Source organism: Epinephelus moara, chromosome 14 (genome assembly GCF_006386435.1).
Source record: "Epinephelus moara isolate mb chromosome 14, YSFRI_EMoa_1.0, whole genome shotgun sequence".
Taxonomy (NCBI): domain Eukaryota; kingdom Metazoa; phylum Chordata; class Actinopteri; order Perciformes; family Serranidae; genus Epinephelus; species Epinephelus moara.
Genome location: NC_065519.1, coordinates 17,273,600 through 17,292,959, shown reverse-complemented (window position 1 = coordinate 17,292,959; position 19,360 = coordinate 17,273,600). Strand labels below are relative to the sequence as shown.

At 40.0% G+C, this 19,360-nt stretch overlaps 2 protein-coding genes across 3 annotated transcripts in view; one reads left to right on the top strand and one right to left on the bottom strand.

Moving 5' to 3' along the window:
- Positions 1–6,628, bottom strand: LOC126400486 (tryptophan--tRNA ligase, cytoplasmic). The gene is made up of 11 exons (XM_050061206.1): positions 6,473–6,628; positions 6,008–6,128; positions 4,409–4,625; positions 2,444–2,552; positions 2,232–2,351; positions 1,936–2,118; positions 1,664–1,764; positions 1,379–1,491; positions 1,062–1,235; positions 832–972; positions 1–690 (listed from the first exon to the last, which is right to left on the bottom strand). The coding sequence occupies exons 2-11, from the start codon at positions 6,119–6,121 to the stop codon at positions 532–534; spliced, it is 1,431 nt and encodes a 476-aa protein (XP_049917163.1). The 5' UTR covers positions 6,122–6,128; positions 6,473–6,628; the 3' UTR covers positions 1–531.
- A 238-nt stretch (positions 6,629–6,866) lies between these two features.
- Positions 6,867–19,360, top strand: part of wdr25 (WD repeat domain 25) — a 28,827-nt gene continuing 16,333 nt past the window's right edge. The window contains exons 1-3 of one of the 2 annotated variants that reach the window (XM_050061204.1): positions 6,867–6,985; positions 7,687–8,435; positions 16,006–16,153. In XM_050061204.1, the coding sequence (XP_049917161.1) occupies positions 7,704–8,435; positions 16,006–16,153 (880 nt within the window). In that variant the 5' untranslated portion in view covers positions 6,867–6,985; positions 7,687–7,703. The other variant, XM_050061205.1, reaches the window with a different exon arrangement.

Here is a 19,360-nt window from a genome sequence, read left to right as displayed (position 1 = left end):
TTTCTGGTTGTTCAAGCACAGTTTAATTTTTAGTCTTGGCATAATTGTAACTTATTTACTTCCACCACGTTGACAGAAAGTTCTTCTTGAGTTAACGTTCAACTCAAGTAAGACTTCTTAACCACCATATTTCAAAGTGTAGCTATGTTGTAAGCAGATTTTGCAACAGTGTACATTTGTACTCTGCTTTAATTGTCATTCATCCTGAACTGATTTCAGGGCAAGGAGTGTGACGTTACAGCGACACTGCGAACACAAACACTTCATGAGGATAGCTTTGAACACTTGGTGCAGAGTGAAGCTGACAGGTAGCATGACAGTTAGCATGACGGCGAGCACAAGGCCATGCTCAGACACAGAGAAGCACACCATCGCTCCGATAATTTACATGTTTTCCTTCAGTCCTGATGTGAGAAAATGTCCCTCTTCCCCCTGACATAGTACAGTTATCTTACATGGAAAAAGATAATTAATTATTTGAACTGAGATTAGTGACATGATGGACGTTGATGTCTCAGCTGCTCGCGCAGGCTAGAAGTTAAAATTTAAAGGCCGGGGTGTCATGAACTGCTTGACGGTCTCGTCTGTGACTTGTTTGCGCCGCTCTTGATGCTGCGCGATCATTGGCTGCAGAGTCTCAATCAAAAGCTTCTTCAGTTCTCCTGTTAGGAGAGCTCCGCTTGTGTAGTCCTGCAGAGAGGATACATAAGACACAGATAGAACAAGAAAGTCATGGAGGGAATGAGGAAAACAAAACAGAGATAAGAGCGTGATTAGAAACAGAAATAAAGTTCGGAAGATACTTGTTTTCTTTGTCTTCCACACCCTCACCTGTCTGATCTTCTCCAGCTGTTCATCATCCTCCAGGAAGAAGGTCAAGTACATAAAGGCAACGTCTACGTCTGGGTTTCCACCGTACTTCCTGTGCTCTTCCACTGTGTCTTTTCCTCCCGAAAATGCATGTTTGTTGACCTGTGAGTGACACAGGTGAGTCAGCAACCTGAGGCAACATAAATCTGACTGGTAACTATATTAATATTAATAACTAGTAATAGCGGCACCTTGTTTTTGATCTGCTTGGGTGTGTCAGTGAGGAAGATGGAGGAGTTGGCGTCACTGGCGCTCATCTTGGTCTGCGCCCCCTGCAGTGCTGGGAAGAAGGTCGAGTGCAGGAGGGCTGGTTTGGGATAGCCGATCCTTGGAGCTACGTCACGGGTCATCCTGAAGTAGGGGTCCTGGAGGAGCGAGAGGTTAGATGCTGACATTTCATTGTGAAATATGATTACTTCTTGTGTTGCTCATTGCCTTCTTCCTGTGTTTTTAAAAGGACTCAAGCCAATTTGCTCAGGTTTCCTTATTACTGTAACACTGTCCTGACCTGGTCGATGGCGCAGGGGATGAGACACTGTATGTCCTTTCTGCCTTTGAAGATCTGTGGGAAAGAGTTACTGAAGGACGGGGCTGCCTGGGTGGCTGGGAAGCTGATCTTTCCTGGATGGATAGAAAATATTAATCACCATAAAGAACCAACAAGGTGTTCACACAAATACACTTCAGGATCAGGGAATAATGTATCAAAACCACAAACACAGGACTACACAGACACATTTTTTTACACAAAGACTGATTCATTTTCCCATTGGATATTTTACAGTTGTCTTACCGATGCAGTCACTGTCTGTAAAGCCAAAGATGCCTTTGACCTGGTTGAATGTCACATGCTTCTGGATCTTCACCACATTCCTGTAGAATTCAGGGCATACTCTGCAAAAAGTACATTTAAATAACAGATTAAAAGACAAAATAACAACAAAATTATATGCTGTTATGTGAACGAATCAGGTGATTTTTCCCTAATAACTATGTCAGGGTTTATATGCATCAGGAAAGCTCAGCAGCTGACAGAAATGTCAAGTTATTTTTGTCATATTTTACCCCATATAGCCGAAGTCAGAGAAGATGAAGGTCTTGTCGACATCAAAGCCACAGGCGATGATGTCCTTGGCATTTTCCACAGCGAAGCGGAGGCATTCTTCTTGTGTCAGATCCTTCCACAGGTACTTCTCATCGTCTGTCATCTGGATCACCAGGGGGATGTCAAATACATCCTGCAACCATCTGCAACAAGACAGTACGTTACAGTTCCAACTTAATTCTCATGATCTGCTGACTGAACACTTGAACGTGCATACTCTTAGACAGCTCTTGGTATTACTGCGGGGAGAACTCACTTGGTGAAGATGAAGGGAATGAGGTGACCAACGTGCATGGCCTCTGAGGACGGACCTCTGCCTGTGTACAGGTAGAAGGACTTGTGTTTCTCGTACGCATCCAGTACCTGATGCATATCTCTGCCAGACACAGCGACAAGCGACAAGTTAGGAATGAGGAAGACATGAAGAGATCACACTGATTAAATATTTTCAGTTCCTAAATTGTTTACCTGTGTGAGAAGAAGATTCCTCTTCGTAGAAAGCGGTGAGGCTTCTGTCCCGAGACTTTTTCTATTCTGTCCACCAGCTCCTTGTCGATTTTACTGCTGCCAAACCTCACTGAGGAAAGACAAGACACAATGGGTCGTGTATTACAGACAAATTTCCCCTATTTTTGTTCATGTCTACGATTTTTTCTTAACTTGTCAGTACGCATCGATTTCTGGGATTCACCGATGATTTCTTATTTTTGCTCTTTTCTTAGGTCAGAGACATTTTTCTGAATGGTCGAGAGCACTCTTAACAAGATAAGAAAAAACATCTCATTCTTAAAGTCCACAAATTGTTTGTCCAACACATTGAAAGAGTTTTATATTTGATGATCATAATTTTTACAGAATTTGAGGTACCTTAACTTTACTTGAGCATTCTAATTTCATGTCGCTCTTTACTCCTTTTACACTTTGTACTTTTTACTTCACCACAATTACTTGATAACTTTAGTTCCTAGTTACTATACAATTTAGAATTTTTGCACACAAAGCATATGAAAATATAAAAGTTCAGCTGAAACGATTAGTCAGCTGACAGAAATATTTTTATGATCGTTTCAGTAATTTTTTTCATTTAAAAACATTTTATAGTTCCAGTTTCTTAAATATGCTGCTGTTTTTCTTTTTGATATTTTGTTATTCATTAAATTGATTTAAATTTTTCTGCATTTAGTACTTTTATTTTTTAATACTTTATATTAGTGAGGAGATGCCATTGCGAGGTATGTTTTTTTTTAAACAGATGTGATTGGCTGTCACAGACACACCCTTTTGAGCCTGCATGGTGTGGATACCCAGTGGAAATGAGATGAACTGCTGACTGTGAAAGTGTTGTTATAAGTGTGTTCAATCTGCTGATGGAAGGTTAACACAGATCCAAGTCATCACTGCTGCACTGTTGCATTTCTCCAGTTTTCCCAAATATCTTAGTGTTGTAATCATTTTATTTCTGGCGTTATAGCATTAGGTAGTAAATATGTGTGTATCTCTAATGACATCAACCACACATATTATCCCCACATGATCTAATCTGTAGCATTTCATCTAATCACTGTCATTCATGTGTTTCCACCATTTCCTCCTCTGCTTAAGAAACTCTTAAGCCTCTTAAAAGTCCTCCTCCCTGCTCCTAAAAGTTTTTCACTTTAGGAGCTCTTTTAAGGTCTAAGACGTTCTGTGAATCACTTATCTTTACAAGGACCTAATCTTAACTTTAAGGGGAAATTCTAAGAAAACGTCACAATTCTAAGAATTTTCTTAAAATTTCATCACTCGGAGCAACTCTTAGCACTAGGAAGCTTTGTGAATACGGCCCCTGAATATTTCCTCCAACACTGCTGCTGACACGGAATTTACAGCATCGCAAATGTTTAACCATCACTGTAAAGATTATCCTCCAACACCAGTTCTGACACCTTGGAAAATTACATGTTTACTTTAGTTTTATTTAACATAGTGATTGAGTTCACTCCTGCAGAAGTTCCTCTTCTTACAGCTTGTGTGGTGGCATCTTTCTAATTGTTGAGCATGTGCCAGAGTCTTTGCACACGGCACAGCACCTGCCCTTTCACGGTATTTAGGGAGTGTTACCTATGAAGATAGGTTACTTATGATCAAGTGGTATTCATCATTCAGCACACCTGGGAAAGAACTGATTTGGATGGTTAAGATGGGTTAGGCTTAGGGTCAACTCCACATGCATCCATATGCTGAAGGTGGGTACATGTGGAGTTGCACAAAATTAAGAGAAAATATAAGAGGAATTGAAGAGAATGTTGCTGCACGAGGCCCGTTGTGAATTGTGTGTAAATTAATTGACATGTTGCCCTCATTCATACTTTAACCAACTTAAAAACTATATATTTGCCATAAAACTTCATCTCTTTATGTGAGGACCACACTTGGATTTTATTTGAATCTTACCTATGAGTTTGTCGTAATCCACTCCCTTGGCATTAGTGGTGGAAACATTCCATGGATCGACTGTGTCTTCATCATCAACGCCATCTGCTGCTGGCCCATTGTTAGGGACAACAGAGTTTTCTGCGGGCGGACAGCCTGCTTTGTAGTCCTGACCTGTCACCTGTTTGTAGTCTACTTTCAACTTTAGCAGCAACTGGACGGCAGCGTCGACTTCAGCCTGAGAAACCCAAACACTGCTGTCAGATAACACACACTGATAAAAGTAGCCATTTCCCAACAAAATCAAGAGACACTGTAAAAGCTTTTATTATATTTTAAAGGTTCAGATCACCAATATGCTATGCAAAAACTTTTGGTTACAGCTGGCATATCTGTTTCTGAAATGTCTGCATCCCCTTACTACAATGAAGATGAATGGAATTTTATTTGTGATGCTCGCAACATTAACATTTATATTTTTAAAAAAAAATAATCGGTGATTGCCTTTCCAGAAAAACAAATAGTGGAGTGTTGAGTGAATTATCCAGAGTAAATAAATACCATTTTTTGAAAAAAGATTTTGTAGTTAAAAGGCTTTGAATATCATTTTTCAGTGCTGGAAGATAGGTGTATCACAGTGTATGTAACTTTACATCACAATATTTTATTCTAATTGACAAATTAATTCTTAAAGGGTAAAACAGTTAGACAGAAATGGTTAATTGAGTAAATTAAGAACCTAACAAATACCAGTACATCACACTGATGCAAAAATCATATCAAAATGTAACCTGACCATAGCACGATTACTGAAACGATTAGGATCCCTACCATGGTATTTAACTGTATGGCAAAATCTCAGATGGTACCCAATTATTGTCTCAGGGATAATATCGTCATACTCCATGCCTTCATCACATCCAGAATTCACTACTGTAACAGTATTCTTTATGGTACACCATCCAAAATCCTAAATAAACTCCACTCAATACATTAAGAACTCTGCTGCCCCTCTACTCACCCATTCCCACTGCCATGATCACATCAACCCTGTCCTCCAGAACCTCCACTGGCTTGCTGTCTAACAACGCATCCAACTCAAAGTCCTTCTCTTCCCTCATAATGCCCTCCTGACTCCACCACTCAGGACCAAGCACTGGACCTGAGGTGACAGAGCCTTCTCCATAGCTGCCCCCTCCCTCTGACACTCTCTTCAAACACACTGGAGATTTCACGGACCTCTCCCAGTCATCAAAATCATCTATTCAAGATGGCTTTTAATGTGTGAATGAATATTGTATGTCTTTAAGTGTACTCTATTCCATGATTGTTCCTAACTAATGTAAAGTGTCTCTGAATACTATGAAAAGCTCTCTATAAATAAAATGTATTATTATTATATTGCTTAACCCTACTGTGAGCCCTACATGCAAAATTGCATACATCACACTGTTATGGGGTTGTTGCAGACATCTTAAAACATGGAAAACAAAACCATCTAAGGCTAGATACCTCTGAGAGTAACAGAAATGTTTTGGGGGGGTTACATTTAACCAACTTTTAATAACTAACCCACAGAGTCAAATCACAGTTTTTACATGGTGGTCTACAAGTACTTACTTTCTCTGCTTTGGCTGTTTTCAGGGCCCTGACTGTGTCTCCTTGTGCTGTCAGTTTCTCGTAGAGCTCCATTGGACTGCTGGCTCCTTCCCCATCTCCCTGACAGTCTGTCATCTTCACACTGATCAGGCAACAGTGATAAATAGATTAAAACTAATTACTGACCATATCTACAACATAAATGAATGTTCCGAATAGCATATAGGATAAGGTTAATAGAATTACTATCGCTGTATCGGCTCTAGTGTTACTGTATCTCCTTCCACAGCCGATGAGAACTCTCCCATCTGTGAACCACGGCTAACTTGGTAACGTTACAGCTATGGAGCTAGCTAATGGTCTGACTCTACCACTAGATTTGCGTCACGCTAACGTATTTTATAAATTATAAAATTATTTTAAAAAACATTAAATAATGGAGAGACTACTGTAATTTATGTTTACATAAGTGACGAGCCGGCATACCTTAAGATATTCTTCACAGACAACTGACAGCTCAGTCATACAACTTGCATCAGCCTGAGTGAGGAGGTAGTGCTTGGATTAAACTTTCCCCAGGCAAATAGGGGTCGTCAAAGGTTCCGCTATACAGTAATGACTGCAAAAGCGCCACTTTGGACACTCTGTTTAATACATAAAATACGCAGAAGTTTTTTTACTTTAATTTTGTCAGCTTAATTTTATAGGAAACCAACGAGTTAAACTAATTTTGAATACATTTAATGCGGTGTACATCGGAGGAGTCGGACATCCGTTGCGGTTTCTACCGGCTACTTTCAAAATAAAAGCTTATGAGCGTAAGCACATGGGGACACAAGTAGGCAAATCGAAACAAAACTTTTATTCTGAAACTCAGCCTAGCGTGTACTGATTTTGCGGGATTTTGGATCTGACAGTTGATTGTTTTAACACGCACAAGTCGGATATTAAATGTTTTTGTCAGGTTGCAGGTGCAGCAGTTAAAGGCAGAGTCACCCGGTAACGTTAGCTTCACTTTGTCGGCTATATTAGGCTTTGTCACAGAAATTCAAATGACCAACGTTAGCAAGTTTTGCTAACAGTAGTGGCAGTTAGACACAACAACCTAACGTTATTTAGCGTTGTTAAGTGACGGTGACAGCGTCGTGTCTGTAAGTTACGTTTACCAGACAGCTAACGGTAGCGAACAAGATAAAGGTAATTGCTACAGATGCTTTGGTCTGTGCGAAGGTAGTAAGTTGACTTAGCTAACTTAGCTAAAACTCCCTTTCTGTTATGGCTACGTTTTGACTGATAGAAGGACAACTTACCCAAGTAACGTTAGCCTAGTTAACGTTAAGCTAACGGTCATGCTAAAAGGCGTAATGCTAACGCTAAAAATATGCTCCCCCAAATCATCTTAGTTTCAACAAAAATGAGGCTATAGTGGATTTTTCTTCTTTCTCTCGCAGTCTGAATGAAGTGGCTGCTATACATGTAATTTTAGTGACATTAACACAACAACACATTGTAAATTTGTAGCAACGTCAAGGTATTTTAATGTTTAGACTGCTGTTGTAAAAAAATTAACAGTGACAAGTCAGTGTGTTTTTAAGTGCAGAAATCCAAGCCACCACTAGATGTCACCCTTGTGCCTCCAATGGATTGACTACACTGACATCTCACCTCATGTCCCTTTATTTTCCTTGAATTATTTTCAGGGTGTCATCATGTGAAGATGACTTCATTAGTGGCCTATGAAGATTCAGACGAATCAGAGGATGATAATCTTGAGCAATCAGAGGAGAGAGTATCAGCCCCTGTCCAAGCTGGATCTTGTGAACAAAACCAGGAAGTCAGGTTGAGTAAGTCCTCAGAGGTAACACCGAGCCCTCACAGCTTCGCACCTGACCCTGATAGGTCAGTGTTGGAGTATCATGGAATTGCCTCAGAAACAAGCAGTTTTTCACTACAGCCACAGAGCTATTTTGACTGGGAAAGAAAATATTGCACTGACAAGACAGCACAAGAAATACATTTTAGAGATACAGCAGCTCCTCTGAGTTTACCTTCGACTCAGGGGAAGATCCCATCACTGCAGACTCTTCCTCACACCACACAAAGTTTCGGGGATGCGTCTGCCCCAGCAAAAAGACACCACACTGTCCCGTCTGGTGTCAGACCATACATTCCCAAAAGACTCAGACTTGCCACTTCAGTAGAGACGGTGGACCCACAGTGCCCAGCAGACCAAGTCTCAGGAAACCAGACCAGGGAAAGCCAGATTCTCTCAGACGTGTCGGCGAGAATAAAGCCGTATCTTCCCCATAAGCCCGGTGCTGCAGGGATACCGAGGAGGCTTCTGATGAGCCTGGGAGGCCACCAGGGTCCAGTCAACACGGTGCAATGGTGTCCTGTGCCTCATCTCAGTCATCTGCTGCTGTCTGCCTCCATGGACAAAACTGTCAAGGTAATGAGCTACAATAAAACTGTCACTGACTTCAGGAATGATGCACATTGATGTTTTGTCTTGGAACATATGAAATCAATAAAGAGGGGATTCAGTGTTTCTGTAGTGCAGTAATCTAGGCTTATTTTATTCAAACTATGATATGCAATTCAAGATTTAGATGTATTATTCTGTTTACCCGTGTCATAAAATTTGTCATCCTCTTTCAAGCTGACTGCTTCATGCACATTGGGATCTGGAACAGTGTTTTTTTTTTTTTTTTTTTACAACACAACATTCCATTTGTCACTATCAGTATAGTTTCAGGCAGGTGCCAAGTGCATCGGGGAGGTCTGAGGAGATAATCACTTACCTGACATTCAGTGTAATTGGCACAGAGTCACAGGCAGTGAGATAATATCTGCCCCCGCTGCCTCGATTTATAAATGTACCACAAACCACTTTCTTTAGAATCATATCTGTCACTGTCAGTTGAATGTATGTCAGGACCCGCGGGGCTTCCTATCTTTCTCTCTCTTTCTGATTCTCCCCTCCCCCTCCTCTTCTCTATCTCACACCAGGAAAACAATCCTTCATTTGCCTACTGTAAAGGTCAAGTCACGCAGGTGTCCACCATTTACTAAATATTTCTTTCCCAGTGCGGAACCACGAACCCCACCAATATCCTAAGAGGACTCTGAATAATTAATGTTTTGAATATGCATGAGTCCATTTGCATAATCATACAAGTGCAGCAGTATGGCAGCCACCTCTTCTGGCACCTGGAAAGGGCGCGTTGGAGCAGATGGTGGAGACGAGGAGCGAAGGGGAGGGGAAGACTTGGTTGTTTGTATGCAGGGATTTCTCTTCTTCTCTATCTCAGACTGCCTAACCAGCTGTTTTCTGCGACACCAATAGATGGAGGAGCATATGAAATGCTCTTACTCCTCTGTGCACGTGTCTCGTGAGCCATTTTGCTCAATTTGTGTGGAGGATTTTCAACAGGTTATTTTTTCCCTCTCTAAATGTTCTTAATGATTGCAGAGATCCTCAGCCTCCAAGCAATAATTTAAATTAGACTAACTACTGGCAATGCATGCTTCAACTGGAATCTGACAACCAGAACTGTGAGAGAGCAGGAGGAGCCCCTCTTCACAGCCACAAGCAGTTATTTCAATAAAACCAGTTATTTATTGTATCAATAGAAGTCTCTGGCCGTGTAATAACTGTAGATGTTTTCATGCCATGGCCACAGAAAATACTGCTCGGGTGGCAGGTGTTCATTAAATAATATTACACTGAAAGCTGCAATATAATAAACTGCAGGTAACCATAGTAACAGTGCTTAAGTTACCACGCTTTAGTAAAACCCAACCGTAAGTGAAACTAACCACAAACTTTGAAATAATGTAGGGCTGTAGCTAATAGTTATTGTCATCATCAGTTATTCATAGATTGTTTGTATTTATTGGTCAATTGTTTAGTCTAGTAAAAATTTGAAAATAATTTTTAGAAAATGCAGATTACAATATATTAAAGCCCAAAGTGCATTATTGCTTGTTTTGTGTGATCAAGTGTCAAACACTCAAAGATATTCACTGTGTGTTTTAATACCCATACAACCATAATGTTTAGTGTGCCAAAAAAGATTTAGTATGTCCCAGTGTATAGTATGCCAAAAATACCAGGATGTTCTTCTACATCCAGTCACATTTTGCAGTATGTAAGTCAGCATGCTCTTCTGGCTATTTTGGCAATCCTCTGTGCAGCAGAAGATACGTCACATAGGCTGAGTTGCAGACAGATGACTGCTTGTTGACAGCTGATAGAATTATGACCAACAAAAGAAAGGGCGTAACTATTAAAATAACAGTGACAGAGAAATGCATGTAATGTTACAGTTGTGAATATTAATACCGCTTGTTAGAATCTACTGTGTATGCAGTTATAACTACAAAGTTAAAACTACATAGATTGCAGAGCAACAGGAGCAGAGCTCTCAGGGTTGACCTCCCATCTCTGGGCGAGTTCAGAGAGTTGCATTTTGTATCTCCAAGGTAGTGTTAACCTGTTCAGATCCTCCGTCCATTCCAATGGACATAACTGATCTAGGATGTCTAGATCTATGGGTGCGTTCCGAATCACATCCTTTTTCTTTTTACTGCATCTGCCCTTAAAAGGCACGTACTGTTAAATGCAGTATGCACACAATCAGGATATACTACTTTATCATAACATTAGGCCCTGAACTTTGACCCTCTTGCTTTTGTGTCTGTTACCGTGGAAATGAAATAGAAATCAACCTAGAGAGCTCTGCTGTTGTTACTTTGCAATATATTTAGTTTAACTTTAAAGTTATAACTGCACAGGTTGTTGATTCTAACATATTTGCGACAGTGAAATTATATCTGCAGTTCTCTGTCGTCATTTTCATAGTTATGTCCTTTTGCTGTTTGTGAAATTTATGATTATCTTGTTCACTTAAACAATCAATATTCCGAATAATACGATTAGTCTTTTGTCTTTGTAACTTCTGACAGCTTCCAATCAGCTGTCATCTGTTTGTAGCTCATTTGATGTGACGTAACCTCCACTGAGCAGAGGATTGTGGGTCAGAATAGTCAGAAAAGCATGCTGGCTTATTTACTGCAAAGCTGGACTGGATGTAGTAGAACTTCCTGATATTTTGGCACACTGCATTTCACGTACTATGTACTGGGAGATACTAAATCTTTTCCTGGCATATTATATAGTATGGTGGTATGGAGACTGGATCGCACAGTATGATTACTGTCATCTGACTCCACCCAAATGCACAGATTTATTTGATGGGATGTCAATAAACCAATCACATTATTCCTCATCATCTAAAGTGGACTGCAGTAGAGCCACGCCCCCTTTTTAACAATCATGGCTGACCGTGAAGCAAAGAGGAAGCACAAGTCATATTGTTAAAATACATGATTTGTGTTTAAAGAGTGTTTAAAGTAAACACAAGATGTTATATTATTTATATACATGTCAAAAAAATCTTATGAAAGATTTATAGCTTTTGCTTTTTATTCGACTCTAAAACTCAGTTCATTGAATGGACAGTGGATTTGAATGTCACCATAAAATGAATAGGGGGAAATACTGTTCTAATTTAATTTTCTAATGATACAATAAAAATATAATGGATTTTATTGATTATATACACAGAATATTCATCTCATGAGGTACTCAACATATTGTTATCTGGATACTTCAGAAATTGAAGATATTTTGAGTTTTGATGACAAACACAATGCAAAATATATATGCAGTGTGTTTTAAAGCATCACTTTATTCATTGATATGAGTTATCCATTCATGAAAAAATAATCTCATCTTTTTTTTTTTTTTTCCTTTTTTTGAGAAAAGTTCTGTTGAGGCCATTTATTGTCATTTTTACTATATACTGTTAGGGGATTTTTGCAGTAATATTCTTCATCCATTGAAATGGACAGAAATAAACACATAATTAAGTATCCTTATAATTTTTTTTTTTTTTTGCTAATTATTTATGAGTGCACTTAGAATGTAAATCCACCATTACAATATTTTTTTGTGTGTGTTTGGAACATAATTGTGTTCTGACCACGTTAAGTTATAAGGTTAAGCAAGACGGTCAAAGTTCAAAGGGCAGTGTCATGATGAAGCAGATGAAGCACATGCAATTCAAAACACGGTGACAGTTCAGTGTCATGTAAGGTGTAAGCAGCAAATAATTTTTTTGTTCCAGCATCTGTCAGATTTTTAAATTAATGATATTAATTATAAAAAAAAAAGATAAATAAATATATAAAATAATAAATAATAAAAATAGTAATTAAAAAAAAAGATTAAATTACACTTTTTGATGTGGTCTCAGCTATTGATTATGTCTCGAACAGCCTGTTAGGGTGTTATTTATTTGTTGTATCTTGCATTTGTATCTGTTGTGTACTGCTGTGTACATTGTTTGTTGTCTGTGCGAGTTGTTTTTGGGGCAAATGAGTTTCCCCTTTGGGAATATATAAAGGTTTCTAGTCTAATTGTGAATCTGGAACTAGGACCCGTTTACAGTTTTGCCTGAATAGTAATTTGAGCAATTATTCAGTTATCGGAATAGTCGCACAGAGGCGCCGTAGTAACCTAGTTGACCTGTGTTGCACGCCAGAGTCCAACTTTTCTGTTAAGTAACTTGTGTAGTATATGTTATAGTACAAAAACAACAAAACACTTCAGGGTGTCCTGGTGTCGAAGATTAAAGGTACATATGTGAAAATGCTGCTCTGTTTATGTGGTGTTGTTCATTTTCTTGTATTGTTGCGGCTTGTCATAAATCGCTGCTTACTTACTGACACACTGCACAGCTATATTGATTATGTCTTTCAGCACAATCGCACTTTGACTACAGCTATTCTTTTTTATTCTGTTTGGCTGAAGACAGAGAGGAGGGAACACTATGAAGTCTTAACACTTTCCCTCTTTGTGTTTCTTCACCCTTTAGGCCTCTGCCTTCTCTCCCTCCATCCTGTCTGTCACTTTCCTCAGAGGCACCGTCAGACTATCATTATTCCAGCCTGTTTGCAGCCCTTGTCACCATGGCTACGGCAGGTGTAAGGCAGCAGTTTTAAGTTGATAACACGAATACCAATTTAGTTTTAATTACCGAGAGTCATTTAGGAAGCAGATTACCCCAATGAGTCATCTGCAAGGATCCGCTCTGCGTGTCTGTTAAGTGGCCGGTGAAATTAAAGGGGATGCAAATAAACAAGCGCTCATTTTCACCCATGCCTGGGTCTCACATTGTACGGGATTATTTGCAATTGTGTGCGCATTGAATAGTGCTGTTATGGCGAATATCATTAACGCTGCCATTCATTAGAGCAGCAACATGCCACTTTGTCAGACTTGTTATGTAAAAGTCTGTGTTTAGTTGAATATTTTATAGCTTTTAGATGCTATCATGAGTTGTTGTCTAACAGATGTTCATGCTACCTTGAGGTGGCAGTGTTTCCCTGAGCCTAAAATCACACAGGGAAGTGGCAGTGGAAATATTCCTAATAGTTTCCTTACTCCAATATTTAGCTTTTTGCAATTAAAAGTGTGACTTTATGTCTCTCTGTCACTTTTTTCTTGCCCTGAAGGCATCTCTAGCATTGTTTGTTAAAATACTGTCTGCTGGATTGATATGTCAGCCCCCCCTCCTCCACGTCCATCTCTCTTCCCCTCCATCTGTCTCCTGCGGGAGCTGCGGTACAGAACTTCTCAATGTGTTTCTCGTGCTGCATGGAGAATTCAGCTTTAATAATGAAACACAGGGAGAGGCAGAGAGGGATCTGCGGCACCCCACAGATCTTCAAAGTTCCTCCGCAGCCCTGGCGATGCCGGGAAGCAAAAAATACTTCATCATTAGTGTAAAATACCTCGCTAGGCACCAGACCAGACCACCCACTAGATTTCAGGCTGGGCCTCAGGGAGAGGCTTTTGTCTTTTGACACGCCTGACAGAAAATCCTCCTTTTATTTTCATCGGGAAATCAGATAAAAAGCGCAACACAATATTGACCAGCCTGTTTGCCAAGTGATCTTTTTGAAGCACAGTGCAGAAACACCACAACAATGACTAAAGACAAAATCAACAATAGAATAATCTGGCAGATTAACACCTCATTCATAAATCAATGTCTGTTTTTTTAGGCTTCTTTTTGCACTTTATTCTCACCATGATGTAACAATCATGCTAGTGAGGTGTTAGATAGCGCAGTCATGGCAGTCACAACTAACAGAAGGCAGCTTTTCGCTTTTCTCTTCCTCTTCTCTCTATAATCAGAGAAACCTTTAACAACACAAAACCATTAACGCCATTACACTACACAGGGAATTGATTTACAGGCACACTCAAAGGTAATTAGTTTGATTAATTCATTACGAAGGTTGTCTTTGCTTTTAAATCCAGCAAATAAGCCTGATTTGTGTACTTATTATGCCAATTTATCCAGCAGCATAATGCTGAGTAATTTAATTTTGTTCCATTACAATAGAATTTAGGGGAGGAAGGCTTAGATTACATCTTTCCCAGCTTTGAAAACAGACATTCACCAATTCTCACTCACACAGGAACCGTCTTCATTGCTGGAGGACACACTGAATGCAACATCTGCAAAGGCATGGCAGAAAAATTTCACTTTGTTTCCTTCTTTTTGTTTGAGAGAGCAGTGGCCAAGAAAACAGACCTGGACTTTTTCCGCTCTCAGTAAACTGCCTTGAAATGGTGTCCATAGCATGCAGGTGCTTTCCTGTTGCCTGTTTGAAGGAACACACAGTGTGTCAGTACCCCTGATGCCTTTTCTCTGTCACACTGCATGTTTTCTTATGTGGTGTTTGTTCGAGGTGTAAAGGATACAGAGGTCAGCGTCAACTTTTAGCCTGTTAGCACACTGACAGTACATTTTTTTCTGTCGCATCTTCTCTCCAGTATAATGGAACTAGATGGAACTCAGCTTGTAAATACACTTCAAAAACTGAACAGCAATATCACTTTCCAGAAATCATGACCCAGTTACTCACGATTATCCACAGACCTTGTTGGAGCAGTTTCATGTAAGAACTACTTTCTTTCTACTGATCTACACCCACCAACCGAATCTGCACAGAAGGAAACGTGCATCTACTCTTAGCTCACCTAGTACCACTGAGCTTGCTAATGTTACAGCCTGGCCGAGGAGGACGCCCTTAAAGGGGAACTATACTCATTTTCAAAATTCATACATGTTATTTCTATGGTCTAAGACAGTCCAAAAATATTAGTAAACCTCGACAACTGTCACAAATCCAAAAACTGGAGCGATAAAACTCAATTTTGTGATGTCATTAAGTAGAAAGTCTGGAGCTGCTACACTGACAGTTAATTGGGAAAGATGTTCTAGATGACACTTAGAGCACCGAGGGGAATGATCTGAGTATAGACGGTGTTCCCCATTATGTTTATATCTCACACTGTCACAAGCACAAACCAAGCAAAAGAATAGATGAACGCTTCCTTCTGTGCGGTAATACGGATGGTGCATCATGTTTAGTCGAAAGAAAATAGTCCTTCATGAAACTGCTCACAACAAGGTCTTTAAATTATCTTGAGTAAGCAGGTCATGACTTCTGAAGAGACATTGCTGTTGAGTTTTTAATTTTGAATTGAATTGAATACATTTCTTGGTGCTTTGAGCACCACAAACCGAGTGTCGTCTAGTTTCTTTATATTTAAGAGAAGGCAGACATCTCTACAGCCGATATCTCCAGCACTCGACAACTCACACCAAAACAATTCTAGATTGATAAACAGCACTACAGATAAGAGGGAAAATACGTGTTTTTGATTTTGGGGTGAACCATCCCTTTAAACTCATTAATCACTTCCTGTCAGCTCAGGTTGTTCTAAAGCATATTCTGTGTACGTCTTGTAATAGAGCTACAAAGGCTGTCTTCCAGAACGGTTTGAGCTTGTGCACAGACAGTACAAAATAACTTTGCTGCTGCAGTCTAGGTGTGTTTTCAGCTTTGGCTTGATGCAATGTGCCCGTGTGTGGCAGGTGTGGGATGGAGCAGAGAGCGGGCGATGCCTGAGGGTTTACACCTGCCATTCGGGAGCTGTGCGTGATGCCTGTTGGACCCCCTGCGGGCGACACCTCCTCACTGGCTCCTTTGACAACACGGCTGTGATCACAGACGTAGAGACAGGTGAGAGGCAACACTTCTTTCGGTAGGTCTGATGAACACAGTGTCACATAACAAACCGTTGTGAAGTCACCTGCAACTCAACATTGGATACAGTATTGCGTGTGTCAACAGGCCTGGGACACTGAACTAGAAAGACTGTGGTGTACCTTTATATTTTCCCTAAAATATTGAGGAAGTTACAGTCAAACAGCGTTATATTTACTTAACTGGAATTCAGTTTTCGCTCCAAGCATATTGTTGGTGTTGGGCAAAACAAAACATCTCAGCGATTTTACTCCTTGCAAATTTAGTCTGTTTTGTCTACTTCAAAGTTAAAATTAGTAGTTAGAAATGTATGTGTGGAGTCACTTAAAATTGCCTCAGGCCCCAAAACCTGTTATAAACTCATTGTGTAAATTGCAAAGCTGCTTCTCTCTTTTTCTCTCTGCAGTCGTGACACATTTTAGGGACAACCTTCAAAATCCACATTTCTGGAGCAAATACATTTGCCTGATATCAGACAGATTTTTTTTTTGACTTGTTACAATCTGTGTCCATCTTCAGTTTGACATTGCTTCCACTCTAACCCATTTCCGTTGGGAAGGGGGATTGTATTTTCCCCAACCAATCACTAGAGACCAATGTATCCCCTCAAATCTTACATCATTTTAAGTCCACACTGATGCACAGCCATGCCAACATACTGGTTTTGCTGGAATTTAAAAGGACAGGTTCCCCTCAAAATCAAAAAATACATGTTTTTCCTCTTACATGTGTTGCTATTTATTAATCTAGATTGTTTTATCAATCTAGAATTTTTTTGATTGTTTTAAATGTCTGCCTTCTCCCCAGTATAATAGAACTAGGTAGCACTCAGCTTGTGGTTCTATAAGCGCCAAAAATACATTTTAAAAACACAACAGCAATGTCTCTTTCCAGAAATCATGTTCTGGTTAATCATGTTCTGGTAGGAGCTAAACGTATCACCGCGCAGAAGGAAGCGTGCATCTACTCATGGACGAGAGGCTCCTGCTTGTGACAGTGTAAAGTGGGATTTAGACGTCTGCGTCGAAATGATGCCATAACTACAGCTAAGGCTCTGTGTCGACGTGGAGCCTGCGCTGTGGTCTAACGTGCACCTCCCCAGAAATTTAACTACATGTCGTAGCAACGCAGACCTTTTCCCTCAGTGGAAGTGAAGCTTTCATTAACTTTGATCTCACAGGTAAGAAACAATAAATTGTGAAGACAATAAATCCTCCACAAAACAGGACATGAGTAGAGGAAATCTCTGCTATTCGCTAGGCTAATTTATACAGTGTAAAATGCCATAGGCTTGTGCTAATAACATTAGCATGTTATATTTGTTTGGAAAACGTGTTTAGTATAAGACAGTTGTTTTGTCAGTGAACCTTGTGAGTTGTAATGGAGCTGAATTATGTAACGTTACCTTTGTTAAATGTTGCTGTTGTCCCTGGCTTCATATGAGTAGAGGAAAAGTCCACTAGCCGCTAAGCTAATTTATACAATATAAAATGCCATAAGCTTGTACTAATAACTTTAGAATGTCGTATTTTAGGGGAAAATGTGTCCAGTAAAAGACAAGTGATTTGGCTGTGAAGCCGATTTGTGTACTTGTGCTTGAAATTGTCACTATTAAGTCAATGTTTAATGTATGTTTAATTTGTGTTTTGAATCAACTAAACTTTACAGCACTTCACACAGAAACTTCCGCCACCAACTAGTGTTTTGTAGGTGTAGACTCTCCATAGAGCTGACGCACAAGTATAAATCCAGCTTTAGATGTAAACATTAATGGTGTCATTCTCAGGTGAGCTAAGTGGTGCTAGGTGAGCTAGCAGCAGATGCATGCCTCCTTCTGTGCAGTCATACGGTTGATGGATGTAGTTCGGTAGAAAGAAAATGGTTCCTACGTGAAACTGCTCACAACAAGGTCTACGGATTATCTTGAGTAACCAGGTCACGATTTCTGGAAAGAGACATTGCTGTCGAGTTTTTCAAGTTTATTTTTTGGTGAGTGCCATTTGTTCTATTATATTCGAGAGAAGGCAGACATCTCTATGGCTGATATCTCCTACACTCAGCAACTCACACCAAAACAATTTAGATTGATGAATAGCACTACAGGTAAGAGGACGAATACGTATTCTTGATTTGGTGGTAAAAATGTCCCTTTAGGCAGTTATGTAGTTAGTATCCCAAAATCCTTTAAAGGTCATTTCATCATAATGTATAATGAGAAACTATGCACATTTGTAATTATTATTTTCATTATTTACACTTGGCAGTGACCTCCACTGCATCGTTCACTATAAACTGAAAAACTTTAATGACGCTACGTCTCATTTAGGGAGGAGGTCGATCGTCTCAATTAAGCTCTATGGAGGCTACACGTCCACTTTAATGGAGATGGTCCCTAAAATGGGACACCACTCTCTCTGTCTGTCTTTTTCTCTGTATCCCACACACAGGGAAAAAAAAACAAAGAAGGTGACTTTTACAACTAATCAATAATTTGGATTGCTTTCTGCTGAAGCGTACATTTAACAAGCATGGCAGAAAAAATGAAAACCAATCAAACAAGCAATCTACGACAGAGAGGCTGTTTATTTAGGTCTCTCTTTCACTTGAAACAGTTCATGAATTGAAAGTTAGTTCATTGAAAAACAGTTTCTGCTTAAATGTAACGGATTAAAGAGTCACCAAAAATGATTCCTCTTGTTTCTCTGTTCTGTCCATTTACAAAAATTCAATATGGCTCATTGTTCATACACGTAGGAAAATACTTCAAAGAGGCCTAACTGAATGAATCAACGTATAATAGACATTGTTTTAAAGCCCCTGTGGCATCTGCATCTCTAGGGTCGACACGTTGCTGTGATGACTTGCTGTCGTTTGCACTTCCCCTCTCAGCACGTCTGTCAATACCGCCAATAAGGCCTACGGATAATAGCTTGGCCAGCCCATTAAACACACAGGCAGCTCCAGGAAGGGGATCAATAATGGATACATCACCACAGGAGCAGCCACCATGACCTTACACTGGAACGTCACAAACCACAACCATAAATAGACCAATATTTTGGTCTTATACTTTGGGAGCCACCGGTGCCTTGCTCAGCACTGTAGGATGTCTTGGTGGAGTCAAGCTAGCCCCCCCCCCCCCCCCCCCCCCCCCCCCCCCCCCCCCCCACCCCACCCCCCCCC

Bases quoted from the DNA above. Each gene is read 5' to 3' on its own strand.
- LOC126400486 (XM_050061206.1), bottom strand. From the start codon at position 6,121: ATGACAGACTGTCAGGGAGATGGGGAAGGAGCCAGCAGTCCAATGGAG. The intron at 2,352-2,443 runs GTAAACAATTTA...TGTGTCTGGCAG, and splicing joins GGAATCTTCTTCTCACACAG to AGATATGCATCAGGTACTGG. The intron at 973-1,061 runs GTGCCGCTATTA...TGTCACTCACAG, and splicing joins CCAAGCAGATCAAAAACAAG to GTCAACAAACATGCATTTTC.